The 13,507-nt window shown below is 36.4% G+C and overlaps 4 protein-coding genes across 4 annotated transcripts; 2 read left to right on the top strand and 2 right to left on the bottom strand.

Annotated features, from left to right (window-relative positions):
• Positions 1 to 2,227: 2,227 nt before the first annotated feature.
• LOC141818535 (16.9 kDa class I heat shock protein 2-like) lies at positions 2,228 to 3,007 on the bottom strand. Its single transcript, XM_074706020.1, has one exon. The coding sequence runs from the start codon at positions 2,958 to 2,960 to the stop codon at positions 2,490 to 2,492; it is 471 nt and encodes a 156-aa protein (XP_074562121.1). The 5' UTR covers positions 2,961 to 3,007; the 3' UTR covers positions 2,228 to 2,489.
• A 539-nt stretch (positions 3,008 to 3,546) lies between these two features.
• LOC141818533 (16.9 kDa class I heat shock protein 2-like) lies at positions 3,547 to 4,312 on the top strand. The gene has a single exon (XM_074706017.1). It carries the CDS (start codon positions 3,619 to 3,621, stop codon positions 4,090 to 4,092), a length of 474 nt encoding a protein of 157 aa, XP_074562118.1. The 5' UTR covers positions 3,547 to 3,618; the 3' UTR covers positions 4,093 to 4,312.
• Positions 4,313 to 8,922: 4,610 nt separating this feature from the next.
• On the bottom strand, positions 8,923 to 9,548 carry LOC141818536 (16.9 kDa class I heat shock protein 2-like). The gene has a single exon (XM_074706021.1). The coding sequence runs from the start codon at positions 9,494 to 9,496 to the stop codon at positions 9,026 to 9,028; it is 471 nt and encodes a 156-aa protein (XP_074562122.1). The 5' UTR covers positions 9,497 to 9,548; the 3' UTR covers positions 8,923 to 9,025.
• A 488-nt stretch (positions 9,549 to 10,036) lies between these two features.
• LOC141818534 (16.9 kDa class I heat shock protein 2-like) lies at positions 10,037 to 10,720 on the top strand. Its single transcript, XM_074706018.1, has one exon. The coding sequence runs from the start codon at positions 10,117 to 10,119 to the stop codon at positions 10,588 to 10,590; it is 474 nt and encodes a 157-aa protein (XP_074562119.1). The 5' UTR covers positions 10,037 to 10,116; the 3' UTR covers positions 10,591 to 10,720.
• Positions 10,721 to 13,507: the final 2,787 nt, after the last annotated feature.

Below are 13,507 nucleotides of genomic sequence, written 5' to 3'. Positions count from 1 at the left end.
CTTAAGTATGAATCTTTGTCTTTCATGGGCCCATGAATAGGAGTTGTGAATATTTTTGAAACACATGACAACATAAGAATAAAGGAGCGGTTATGAGATTGTCAGATATAATTCCCTTAGATACCTTTTTTTTGCACATAATGCGAAAAAGAAACTGAAGCAATCAACGCCCATCAGATCTGCTCTCCTCATACACTCTCATTATGATGCCGCTCTAGTCGACATGGAGATGTTCTCCTAACGGCTATATAAATCATAAAAAAGATTTTCTGGAGGCTCTCCTCTGGCGCCACGAGGGGGGGGGGGGCGCTCTCTTCTTCTTCTCTCTGGTTATCTCTTCTCTTCGTTTTTCTTTTAGAAAGAACTTTTTCTTTTTTTCGACATAATCCTAATTTAAGCGTTAGAGTGGTTTATCGGGACTCCCCAACACCAATCTAACCTCCTATTGAAGTGCATTTCAAGTTCTCTTCTTTTTCTCCATCGAGATCCTCTTAGAAGTCACACATGTCGGATCATTTGTTGAGCTTGACCATCTGCAATGTTTAGTCGAAATAATAGACATAAGTTCAATAATGATTTTATACTAAAATTACATTAAGTTCTCCAAATTTCAAAACTAACAATATACTATCTAGATTGTGAAATTAATATTTGAGAGCATCAGATTTATAAGGTTTTTAAGAGTGTATTGGTTCTAATTTAGATTAATTTTGATGTGATAGTGATTTTTGATTAAAATATATTGATGGTTATATAATATCTAGATTTTAAATATTAGACATGATTATAGTTTAAAAAATTCTAAAGATATTTCAATGATATTATTGAGTAAATATGATATATCTAAATTTAATAGTGAATTTATGTTGAATTTATTTAAAATTATATTACTTCTAAAAATTCATAACAATATATTTAAGATGTGAAATCAAAATGAGAGTGGAAGGAGATAATAAAACTCAAAAAATTTGTAGGAGTACTGGTCCTAATTTGAATTAATTATAATATGATTAAAATTATTAATAAGGAGTACTGGTCCTAATTTGAATTAATTATAATATGATTAAAATTATTAATAAATTTTAATTAAAATTTATTGATAATTTTATATTTATCAAATTTAATTTAATTTAAGATAATTATATTTTTAGAATTCTCATGAAGTATAATTATACTCTTCAATTTTGATTTTATTATATTTAATCTGCCATGATATTTTAAATTTTTAAAATTTGTTTTAAAAAAATACTTTAAAATTTTATAAAATATAATTCATTTTTTTAAAACTTTTAAATGCGCTTTGATGATTCAGATAGATCAAATAAGTATTTAGATCAGATTTTTATATGGACAGAATAAGATATTAATATTTAGATAAATAATTTAAATATAATAATTTATCTTAAAAAAATATTGAATGATTAGATTATAAATTGTGATATTTTGATTTTTTTTTCTTCGTGGAAGATATTAATTGCAACTACAATAAAATTTCGGGATAGAATCTCAGGAAAAAAATGGAAATAAAAATAATCGTTATGCCCAATAAATATATTTAGGTAAATATCATTAATTGAATCGCCCGTAAAGAAGGAGATATTTTTGAAAAGAGATTGATATATATATATATAATAATAATAATAATATAAAATTATAATGTGTAATTTAACTATTAATAAAAGTCAAGTACATAATTTAATAAATTATAAATTTTTTTAGACGGCTTTAGAAGATGTTTAAGTAATGTTCACTGATAAATTGTATAATATCTTCAGTTAATCATGTTTTTAAAACACTTCTTTTACATCTTCACACAAGATTCTCAGTCTTTGTGCTATGAATATCTTGGTAATGGCCACTTTGCTAAATATATATATGAAATTATTAATGGGAAAGATGATGATGTTGAATGTCAGACAATTGAAAATGTTGTCCAGAATTAACAATAACTAACTTGACAAAAATAAAATGATAACAAATATGTTTGTTATAGGAAGATACGAATGGCATGACACCTGAAGACTGAAGTCGATCATTATCAAATCAAGAGCTGGCCACGGTAGAAACTCTCACAATGCAGTAGGAAGTTTAAAATGTCACAGGAAAGTTGAGTGTCAAGTGAATGTCATCTGATTCGATTTATTTAGTTTTTTTCAATCGAAACAAAATGCCCCATTTTGCCATAGAAAAGTTGTATTAGATGTGATCACAACTTTGGAAAATGGTGTGATATGAAAGAGATTGAATGAGATCACAACTTTCTGATATCGATACATTCGATATATCAAACCAACTTATTATTTAACGAGACAATGCCTCAATTTTGTCACACTAGAAACAGAAACAGAGGCCACAGAAGGAGGGAGTGAAACAGAAACAGAGAACACAGACACTAGTGCTGGGAGTCTACCACGAGAGCGAACTCTTGTAGCAAACTTGCATATTTATTTAGGTTTTAGAAAAACTTAACCTCGATTTTTCAGCTTCGCTCAGCCGGAGATCTCGATGGACTTCACTTCCGGCTTCTTCACCTCCTCCTTAGGGATCGTCACCGTCAGCACCCCGTTCTCCATCTTCGCCTTCACCTGATCCACCTTGGCGTTCTCCGGAAGGCGGAAGCGGCGCAGGAACTTGCCGCTGCTGCGCTCCACGCGGTGCCACTTGTCCTTCTTCTCCTCTTGTTCCTTGGTGCGCTCGCCGCTGATCTGGAGGACCCGCCCTTCCTCCACCTCCACTTTCACCTCCTCCTTTTTGACGCCGGGGAGATCCGCCTGGAACACGTGCGCCTCGGGAGTCTCCTTCCAGTCGATGCGCGTGTTGGCGAAGGCGGAGGTTTCGTCCACGAAGCCGGGTTGCCTCTCGGCGAGGGATCGGAAGGCATCGAAGGGGAAGCCTTGGAAAGGATCGAAGACGTCGAGGGAGAAAGGGTCGAAGATGTTGCTGCGCCTCACGATCGACATGATGCAATACGAATTGACTGTAGAATAGGAAGTATAGCTTGAGCTTGTTATAGTTGATGGTGATCACAGAGATCGAGCAGGGCATTTATAGAGAATGTAGCGGATGGAGCTCGAACTCTCCAGACTCTACAGGAAGGTGGCCCCCATGTAAAGGCGGATGGAGCTCGAACTCTCCAGATTCTACAGGAAGGTGGTCCCCATGTAAAGGGCCAGGTCAGCTGGTGCGTAGACGATGCTACTAGAGAAGGGCGGTGGGCCAGGATTGGTTTCTGGCTACTTCCAGCTCCTAACCCTCATTCGACATAATTTTCAGAAATAATGGCGCAAATTTAAGCAAGATAATTTTTTTTTTCTAATTTGATATTTCTTTTTTTATCACTATAAAAAAAATTTGTCAGGAACGAAAAAAAAAAAGAAAAGGAAACACCGTCTTAGATCTGGCAATTTGATTTTTCCAGAAACCACATACTAAATCAAACATGGCCCACGGCCCATCTCCAGTGCTTTCTGGATAGTTCAAGCTCCATCCGTTCCATCCTATAAATACTACGTTGGATCTCTGCGACCACCGTCAAACAAAGCACAAATCGTCTTCTACAACAAGCTCAAGCTACACTTTGTTCCCCAATCCATTCATCGACCAATCAATCCTATTGTCATGTCGATCGTGAGGCGCAGCAACATCTTCGACCCTTTCTCCCTCGACGTCTTCGATCCTTTCCAAGGCTTCCCCTTCGATGTCTTCCGCTCTCTCGCCGAGAGGCAACCCGGCTTCGTCGATGAAACCTCCGCCTTCGCCAACACCCGCATCGACTGGAAGGAGACTCCCGAGGCGCACGTGTTCAAGGCGGATCTCCCCGGCGTCAAAAAGGAGGAGGTGAAAGTGGAGGTGGAGGAAGGGCGGGTCCTCCAGATCAGCGGCGAGCGCACCAAGGAACAGGAAGAGAAGAATGACAAGTGGCACCGCGTGGAGCGCAGCAGCGGCAAGTTCCTGCGCCGATTCCGCCTTCCGGAGAACGCCAAGGTGGATCAGGTGAAGGCGAGCATGGAGAACGGCGTGCTGACGGTGACGATCCCTAAGGAGGAGGTGAAGAAGGCGCCGGAGGTGAAGTCCATCGAGATCTCCGGCTGAGCGAAGCTTTCATTCAATGAAAACTCGAGGTTATGTTTTTCTAAACCCTAAATAAATAAGCAAGTTAGTGCGCTAAGAGAGTTTGTTCTCGTGGCAAGCTCCCTGCATCGTGCTCTGTTTGTGTGTCTGTCTTTGTATGATGTATCGGTGATTTCTTTGCCTTCCGTGCTGTGATAATGAAGCATTGGTCTTGTTAAATAATAAGTTGGTTTGTTAATAATTTAGGAGTTCAATTTTGATTATTAATTTTAAAGGTAGATGATGTTTCTTTCTGATTTAACTCTTGAACAAATAAATCCGAAAGAAGCTGATATTCAAAATATTTCTGTTCTCAAACTTTGATTCTCAATGTTGCCCTGAGAATATAAATATTGATATGACGTTGACGATAGAATTGTGGACGTGTTAATGTGCCACATTATCAATTCATCTGACAGTCTACGTCGCCTCTCTAAACCAAAGCACTTTTACCTATCCTCGAACTTTACACTCTCGATAAATGAATTTCTAAAACTTATACAATTTTAAATAAATTTAACGAAAATTCACTTAACCTATTCGAATTAATTCAAATCAGAAAATTCACTATCTTAACCTATTCGAATTAATTCAAATCAGAGAACAAACGCAACCTCCTGAATGTCATCTAACCTTTTCATCTTTCATTATGAATTTTTAAAATTTATATAATTTTAAATAAATTTGATATAAATTTCATTCAATAATAATACTTATAGGGTTTTGAGATTTTTTTTATTTTGAGTATATTTAAAATTTAAATATTATATAATTATTAATGAATTTTAATTAAAATTTATTAATAAGCTTTATCATATTAAAATTAATTTAAATTAAGATTAATGTACTCTTAGAAACTTCTTAAATCTCTAATTATCTAAGTTATGAAATTAAGATTTAAGAGATATAATGAGACTCAAAAGACTTTTAAGAGTGCATTGGAATATCTAAATTTTAGATACTTATAATATGTTATTTAGGTTACAAAATTAAAATTGAAGAGCATAGTGAGACTTAAGAAGCTTTTAAGAGTGCATTGGATTACGATATTTCTAAAATGATAAGTGAATTTTGATTAAGTAATATAATGTTCAAATTTTAAAATTTTGAATATGGTTAAAATTAAAGGAGTTCGACAATACATTTGTACTATTGTTCAATGAATATAATAGATGATGTAGTGGAATCTTGCTGTTCTACATGACACTTATAATCAAAAATTAAATTAATACATTAATTCAAAAGTCAATTGAAAATAGAATTTATCCAAAGATCTATATATATATAATTTAGTATATCTCGACATCATTTCTCCACCTCAGTATCTCCTCTTGGCATTTCATTTCAGCATTTCAGCTACTCAGCATCTTAACACCTCGACATCTCACTACTTCAGCACTTTATCTTAACATCTCAACACTTCATTTCGGCACCTTATCTCGGCACTTCAGCATCTCAGCACTTCAGCATCTCAGTAGCTCGACATCTCAACGTCATAGTATCTTGGCACATCGGCATTTCAACATATCAAATGTCATCTCGACCTTAAATGTGATCTCGGTCTCAAATGTTATCTCAACATCCAGGGACGGATCCAGAAATTAGAATTAGGGGGGGGGCTTGACTTAATATAATGATAACCTATTTAGAAAACAGTAAAAGAAACAATGAGGCATTATCGTACTTCATCGTTAATTTAATCTCTACTTTGACAAGGATATAAACCACTTAAATAAGTAGGTAAATCAATTTGTTAGATGAGCCACGGCACAAAGCCACGGCAGGCCGCTGCGGGGTGATCATTTTGAGAGGATCAACCTCCCTTTGTTTGGGCTCGATCGAACACCTTGTTTGCGCTCTAATATCATTTCCAACGATCTAACACCTTGTTTGGGTTGTAAAAATTTACTGGCGACTTCATGAATGTATATCCGACCAGATGTGATTATTCAGTTATATTGTTTCAAATTGGTTGCACTTGTACTATTGTCAGATTTCATTTCATTGGCTAAACTCATATGATCAAAATCTGGTAAATGGAAAGTATCACAGACAGAATCAACTTATTTGCAATTAACTTGGAAATCTGGCCTGTTTTGCAATTGTATGAAGTTGCTAAACTTGCTACTCAAATACAAAAAATGCATCATAATAAAACTACAGAATCACTAGCCACCTCCTCACAATAGTCCAATTAACCTAATTGATGCTTGATTCTCGAAGAAGAAGATGGTGTTTTTGCTCTGATAGAAAGAGATGCTAGGACGGGAGAAAATGCATTAAAAATAATAGGAAATCATAGATCTAATCTCATAGCTAATTCCTGGAATGATTAATCAAGACTAAAAGTAGAAAATTGCAGTTCCCAGTGATTCGATGCCAGCCGCTCGCACTGGCGGATGCGCCGACGCAGTAAGAACGAAGAGAGGAAAGAGGAGAAGAACGGAAAAATTACTTGATTTGAGATTCGTCGCCTCGTTGCCGTCACGCCATGGAGTTCCTCGTCGCCGATTCGCTGTCACGCCGCTGTGGGGAAGTTCACGCAGTCCGCTCTCGAATCGCGTGGTCGGCGTGGGTCACGAACGAAGAAAAAACCCAAAGTCCCAAATCCTAAAATTTTTTTGAGAATTTCAGGAAATAGGGCTGGGCTACAGCCCAGTATAGCCCAAGTGTAGCTCCGTCTCTGTCAACATCAGATGTCAATTCCACATGCCCTCAGATCCATTTCATATCCTAAGTATAATATTTATATTTCATGGGCCCATGAATAAGAGTTGTGAATATTCTTGAGACATGTGACAACATAAAAAATAAAGGAGCAGTTATGAGATTGTCAGATCTGGTTCCCTTGGATGTCTTTTTTTTGCACATAATGTTAAAAAAAATGAAAGCAATCAATGTCCTCTTTGTCTTCTTTTTAGAAAGAAACTTTTTTCTTTTTCGATAGAATCTTAATTTAAGCATCAGAGTGGCTTGTTGAAGCTCCTCTGATACCAGTTTAACATCCTGTTGAAGGGCATTTCAGGTTCTCGTCATCTTCTCCATTGAGATCCTCCTGGAGGTTGTACACGTTGAATCGTTCGTTGATTGGTGGCTTGACCATCCACGGTGTTTAGTCAGAATAAATTGGTATCATTTGTGGGAATACTGAGCTAAGACAATGTGATGGTTAATACTAGAAGAACTATTGACAATCACAATTTCGTCAAAAAAAGGGACCAAGAGAATTGGTCCGAGCAGTCGAATAGCCCCCATTTCATCTTATCTACGGCGGTGAGGTTGTGATCCCAATTGAGATTGGTCGCGAGTCAACTCGAGTCCAAGCATATGAAAATATGGAAGAAAACTCCAATAAAAGATGTTGAAGTTCGACCTCATCACAGAAACTCATGAAAATATAGATGCGTATCTCAAGGCATATCGATAACGTATGAGTCAAGCATACAATAAAAAAGTTATTCCTCGCTCCTTCCAGGTAAGAGACATTGTGTGAAAAAAACTCAAGTCTATGAGAGATATGGGCAAACTGGAACTCTATTGGGAAGAACCTTATCGAGTCACGCGACGATTCACCATTGTATCATACTACTTGGAGGTCACGATTCACCATTGTATCATACTACTTGGTTGACCACCAAGGAAAAGAGATCAAGCAATCATGGAATACCATTCATCTAAAGCCTTATTGTATTTTTTTATTTTTCTATCTTGTTTGTTTAGTTACTTACTTTGTAAAAGTTCTTTTACAAGAAAGCAAGATGACTACCTTTAAAAAATAATACTTTCAAAATATGTAATTTATTTTTTAAAATTTTAAATGCGCTTTGATGGTTCACATAAGATCAAATAAGCATTTGAAATCAAATTTTTATATGGACGTAATAAAATATTAATATTTTGGATAGATAATTTAAATGTAATAATTTATTTTTTAAAAAAATATTGAATGATTAGATTGTAAATTTTGATATTTCTTTTAGATACTAATTGCAACTAAAATAAAATTTCTGGATAGAATTTGAGAAAAAAATAAAAATAAAAATAATCGTTATGCCCAATAAATATATTTGATAAATATCATTAATCGAATCGTCTGTAAATCGATAAGCGCATATAAAGAAGGAGATATTTTTGAAAAGAGATATATGATTTGATATATATATATATATAGTACATAATTTAATAAATTATAGATTTTTTTAGACGGCTTCAGAAGATGTTTAATGTCACTGATAAATGTATAATATCTTCAGTTAATCATCGTTTTAAAACACTTCTTTTGCATCTTCACACAAGATTCTCAGCTTTTGATGATGATGATTGTCAGACAAATTGAAAATGTTGTATTTGTTAACACGTCAAGAATTAACAATTACTAACTTGACAAAAATAAAATGATAAATATATTACAGATTCAACAAATATGTTTGTTATAGGAAGATACGAATGGCATGACACCTGAAAGACTGAAGTCGATCATTATCAAATCAAGAGCTGGCGACGGTAGAAACTCTCACAATGCAGTAGGAAGTTTAAAATGTCACAAGAAAGTTGAGTGTCAAGTGAATGTCATCTGATTCGATTTATTTAGTTTTTTTCAATCGAAACAGAATGCCCCATTTTGCCATAGAAAAATTGTATTAGATGTGATCACAACTCTGGAGGAAATGGTGTGATATGAAAGAGATTGAATGAGATCACAACTTTCTGATATCGATACATTCGATATATCAAACCAACTTATTATTTAACGAGACAATGCCTCAATTTTGTCACACTAGAAACAGAAACAGAGGCCACACACAGAGAACACAGACACTAGTGCTGGGAGTCTACCACCAGAGCGAACTCTTGTAGCAAACTTGCTTATTTATTTAGGGTTTAGAAAAACTTAACCTCGATTTTTCAGCTTCGCTCAGCCGGAGATCTCGATGGACTTCACTTCCGGCTTCTTCACCTCCTCCTTAGGGATCGTCACCGTCAGCACGCCGTTCTCCATCTTCGCGTTCACCTGATCCACCTTGGCGTTCTCCGGAAGGCGGAAGCGGCGCAGGAACTTGCCGCTGCTGCGCTCCACGCGGTGCCACTTGTCCTTCTTCTCCTCTTGTTCCTTGGTGCGCTCGCCGCTGATCTGGAGGACCCGCCCTTCCTCCACCTCCACTTTCACCTCCTCCTTTTTGACGCCGGGGAGATCCGCCTGGAACACGTGCGCCTCGGGAGTCTCCTTCCAGTCGATGCGCGTGTTGGCGAAGGCGGAGGTTTCGTCCGCGAAGCCGGGTTGCCTCTCGGCGAGGGATCGGAAGGCATCGAAGGGGAAGCCTTGGAAAGGATCGAAGACGTCGAGCGAGAAAGGGTCGAAAATGTTGCTGCGCCTCACGATCGACATGGCAAGAGAATTGACTGTAGGATTGGAAGTATGGCTTGAACTTGCTATAGAAGACGATTACTGTTTGACGGTGATCACCGAGATCGACCGGGGCATTTATAGGATGTAGTGGATGGAGTTCGAACTCTCCAGACTCTACAGGAAGGTGGTCCCCATGTAAAGGGCCGGGTCAGCTGGTGTGTAGACGATGCTACTAGACAAGGGCGGTGGGCCAGGATTGGTTTCTGGCTACTTCCAGCTCCTAACCCTTATTCGCCATAATTTTCAGAAATAATGGTGCAAATTTAAACAATATAGTTTTTTTTTTTTGCAAATTGATATTTCTTTTTTATTCCTATAAAAAAATTTGACAGGAAGAGTGAGAAAAAAAGGGGGAAAATACCGTTTTAGATCTGGCAATTTGATTTATCCAGAAACCACAAACTCAATCAAACAAGGCCCACGGCCCATCTCCAGGGCTTTCTGGAAAGTTCAAGCTCCATCCGTTCCATCCTATAAATACACCGTTGGATCCCTGGGACACCATCAAACAAAGCACAAATCGCCTTCTACAGCAAGCTCAAGCTACACTTTCTAACTCTATTTCCGAATCCATTCATCAACCAATCAATCCCATTGCCATGTCGATCGTGAGGCGCAGCAACATTTTCGACCCTTTCTCGCTCGACGTCTTCGATCCTTTCCAAGGCTTCCCCTTCGATGCCTTCCGATCCCTCGCCGAGAGGCAACCCGGCTTCGTGGACGAAACCTCTGCCTTCGCCAACACCCGCATCGACTGGAAGGAGACGGCGGAGGCGCACGTGTTCAAGGCGGATCTCCCCGGCGTCAAGAAGGAGGAGGTGAAGGTGGAGGTGGAGGAAGGGCGGGTCCTCCAGATCAGCGGCGAGCGCACCAAGGAACAAGAAGAGAAGAAGGACAAGTGGCACCGCGTGGAGCGCAGCAGCGGCAAGTTCCTGCGCCGATTCCGGCTTCCGGAGAACGCCAAGGTGGATCAGGTGAAGGCGAGCATGGAGAACGGCGTGCTGACGGTGACGATCCCTAAGGAGGAAGTGAAGAAGGCGCCGGAGGTGAAGTCCATCGAGATCTCCGGCTGAGCGAAGCTTTCATTTAATTCAATGAAAACTCGAGGTTATGTTTTTCTAAACCCTAAATAAATAAGCAAGTTAGTGCGCTAAGAGAGTTTGTTCTCGTGGCAAGCTCACTGCAGCGTGCTCTGTTTGTGTGTCTGTTTTTGTATGATGTGTCGGTAATTTCTTTGCCTTCCGTGCTGTGATAATGAAGCATTGGTCTTGTTAAATAATAAGTTGGTTTGTTAATAATTTAGGAGTTCAATTTTGATTATTAATTTTAAAGGTAGAGAATATTTCTTGAGAGAGGGACACACCCTAATTGAGAGCTCATTCTCGTGGTTGGGAATAACCATTATAGCAAAACAATCTGACCATGAAAGCGAGAGAGATTCTGAGAGAGCCCAAATGACACTTGAAATATTTCAGAAATATGAAATCGTTTGCATATGAAGATCTAAATGAGCTTCAATAGTAGTTCTTTTCTTGGCAGATTGCCTGATGCATCTTTGTTGGTTAAAGTTTGTAGTGATGTAGTCAATTTCTAATTTACTTGTGTGAAGTAGCATTACGCAATTAAATTAACGAGTGCACAAAATATTTTCCAGGATCGAAATGACCTTCATGATCTCTCTTTCTCAGTTGGACAACAGGTAAATTTGGTTGCTGGTGCCTTTCAGCCACAAAAGGTGCTCTGAACTTTGAGATTTCCCATCTACTGCATGTTTTAGCATTCTGCATTAACCAGACTAAGCTAATGAACATATGTTTTCTCTTGTTCCCTAAAAGAAAATGAACCAATGCTCAAAAAAATTTGTTTTTCATACAAATAGAGTAGGAAAACAATGAAATCTCAATAGAGGCCATTATCTTAGTTCTGATTCTCAGAAATTATATATGGCATGTTTAGGATAGTTAATGATATTTATTTTTAGATGCAACAATAACAACAACAAATTGTCATAGTGCTAGCCATTTGATTTCAGCTACATGGATGTTAACCCATTTTTTAAGTAGATTTGGCTTGCTATCTAGTATTAGGCAACCCCAAATACATGGCTCATGGATGGATTTTGTTGTACATTCAGGTATTGTTAATGTGTATCCATTAATGGATGCAGCTCCGAAGAGAAAAGATTGCAGAAAGGATGAAAAAATCTACTAGAATATGTTCCCAATTCAAATAAGGTATTGGGGATCTTGTCTTCTATTATCCTATTATGCTTCCGTCATGTTTGTTAATCTCCTAGATAAAAAACATAAAGGCACTCTTATATTATCATAATTATTCACTTTTAGGATTGTAAATAAGTCAAGTCAAGTCAAATTTTATGATATTTAAGTTTGTTTGATGAGATAATTAAGTTAAGTCAAATTTAAAATGAATTAAGTTATTGAAATGATTGTTCAAGTTTGATTTGATTTCTTTTTTATGAGTTTGAGATTGAGTTTAGTTCAAGCTTGAGATGAATTTGATTCGTTTAGATGTTATCAAGCTATCAATTCAAGGTTGTTTGTTTGAAATTTTTATATTTTAAATTTGTTTGATTGATTATTGAGATTAATAATATAAATTTATTTATTTATTTTAATTTTTTTATTTATTTAATATATTAATAAAAATTTTATTAATGAATATGATTTATAAATTTGATATGTAGATATTATTTATAATATTAATGAGTTAAATATATATATTTAAATTTATTTATTTTATTTAATAAATTATTTAATTTTATTCATTTAATTGATTTTGTATGTAGTAAATGATTATAAATTTTTTTACTAAATTAAATATTAAATTTATTTATAAATTTGTCATACATTTTGTTAATAATTTTGTAATGACGGACAAATTATAAGGCTTTGATGTAGAGCAGAGGGTCCAGATTAAGAAATTTATTTGATTCTGTATCTTTAGCCAAGTTACCGAGCCATCTCAATTTGTTCAACATTTGTTTGAGAATATATTTGAATTAAAACTCCCTTCCTCGATATGAAATAAAAATTTCAAATGAATTAAAGTATAGGGATGTCTCCATGTGTTCCTGCTTAAACTCCTTAACTGTTTCTGTAATTACTATCCACAATTTGATATTCTACCACGACCTAATGAATTTTGTGCAACTAAAGCAATAAAGCATGCAATCCCTTCTCATTGCATGTGGTTTCAGTAGATTATATTTTTTTCTCATTGCATGTTGCTAATACGTTAATTGAAGGTCCTGAGCATGAGCCGATTGCGTGCTACAGGAGCAGTTGTTCCCCCTTGTGACAGGTACCCAAACTAAGATGCTCAGTCATTTGTTTTTCAATATTCCAATCATTTATTGTTCTAATCATTTATTTTTCAACACAATACAGCGATGGATCGATCAGTGAGAGTTAACCTTTGAAGTAGCTAGTTAGGATCAACGTGTCTTCTTCAATCTCTTTCATTTTATAATTTCATGATTTTTTACCTGTATTTTTTAATTTAGAATTTTGATTGTACGTACGGCAGGTTGGTGTCCAGTGTGTTTTTTTTCTTCTTGTTTTGTATGTATGGATGAATGTATATACACTCGATCGTTGTCTCTGCCCTTGTTTATGGTGTGGTATAAATGCTTGTATAAAATTAAGCGTACCAACGTGGATGAGAAAACTTCTTTCATATCATCCTCTTGGTGCAAGATATGTATCTAGGCCACCATCTACGTCTACGTATTTGTACTGGGTTGAAACAACATACTGTTTTAGCACAAATTTCTTATTTTTGCAAACTCTTTCTTGCAAAGCAGAGACGAACTAACCACCACCACCATCTACGAAAGTTTTTAGACTGACCGAGCTAAGCTCAGGCTCCATGGATTATATTTTCTATTAATAAAATGATAAATCTATTACAGATTCAACAAATACATGTTTGTTGATTAATATCAACTGAAGAGCTCATCAGCTCAAG

This window comes from Curcuma longa, unplaced genomic scaffold (genome assembly GCF_044706935.1).
Source record: "Curcuma longa cultivar G26 ecotype Majalengka, Jawa Barat unplaced genomic scaffold, ITB_CL_G26_1.1 contig_25228, whole genome shotgun sequence".
In the NCBI taxonomy this organism is placed as follows: domain Eukaryota; kingdom Viridiplantae; phylum Streptophyta; class Magnoliopsida; order Zingiberales; family Zingiberaceae; genus Curcuma; species Curcuma longa.
This window is presented reverse-complemented; position numbering and strand designations above follow the sequence as displayed.

Coding starts and splice junctions, on each gene's coding strand:
- LOC141818535 (XM_074706020.1), bottom strand. CDS start 2,960: ATGTCGATCGTGAGGCGCAGCAACATCTTCGACCCTTTCTCCCTCGAC.
- LOC141818533 (XM_074706017.1), top strand. CDS start 3,619: ATGTCGATCGTGAGGCGCAGCAACATCTTCGACCCTTTCTCCCTCGAC.
- LOC141818536 (XM_074706021.1), bottom strand. CDS start 9,496: ATGTCGATCGTGAGGCGCAGCAACATTTTCGACCCTTTCTCGCTCGAC.
- LOC141818534 (XM_074706018.1), top strand. CDS start 10,117: ATGTCGATCGTGAGGCGCAGCAACATTTTCGACCCTTTCTCGCTCGAC.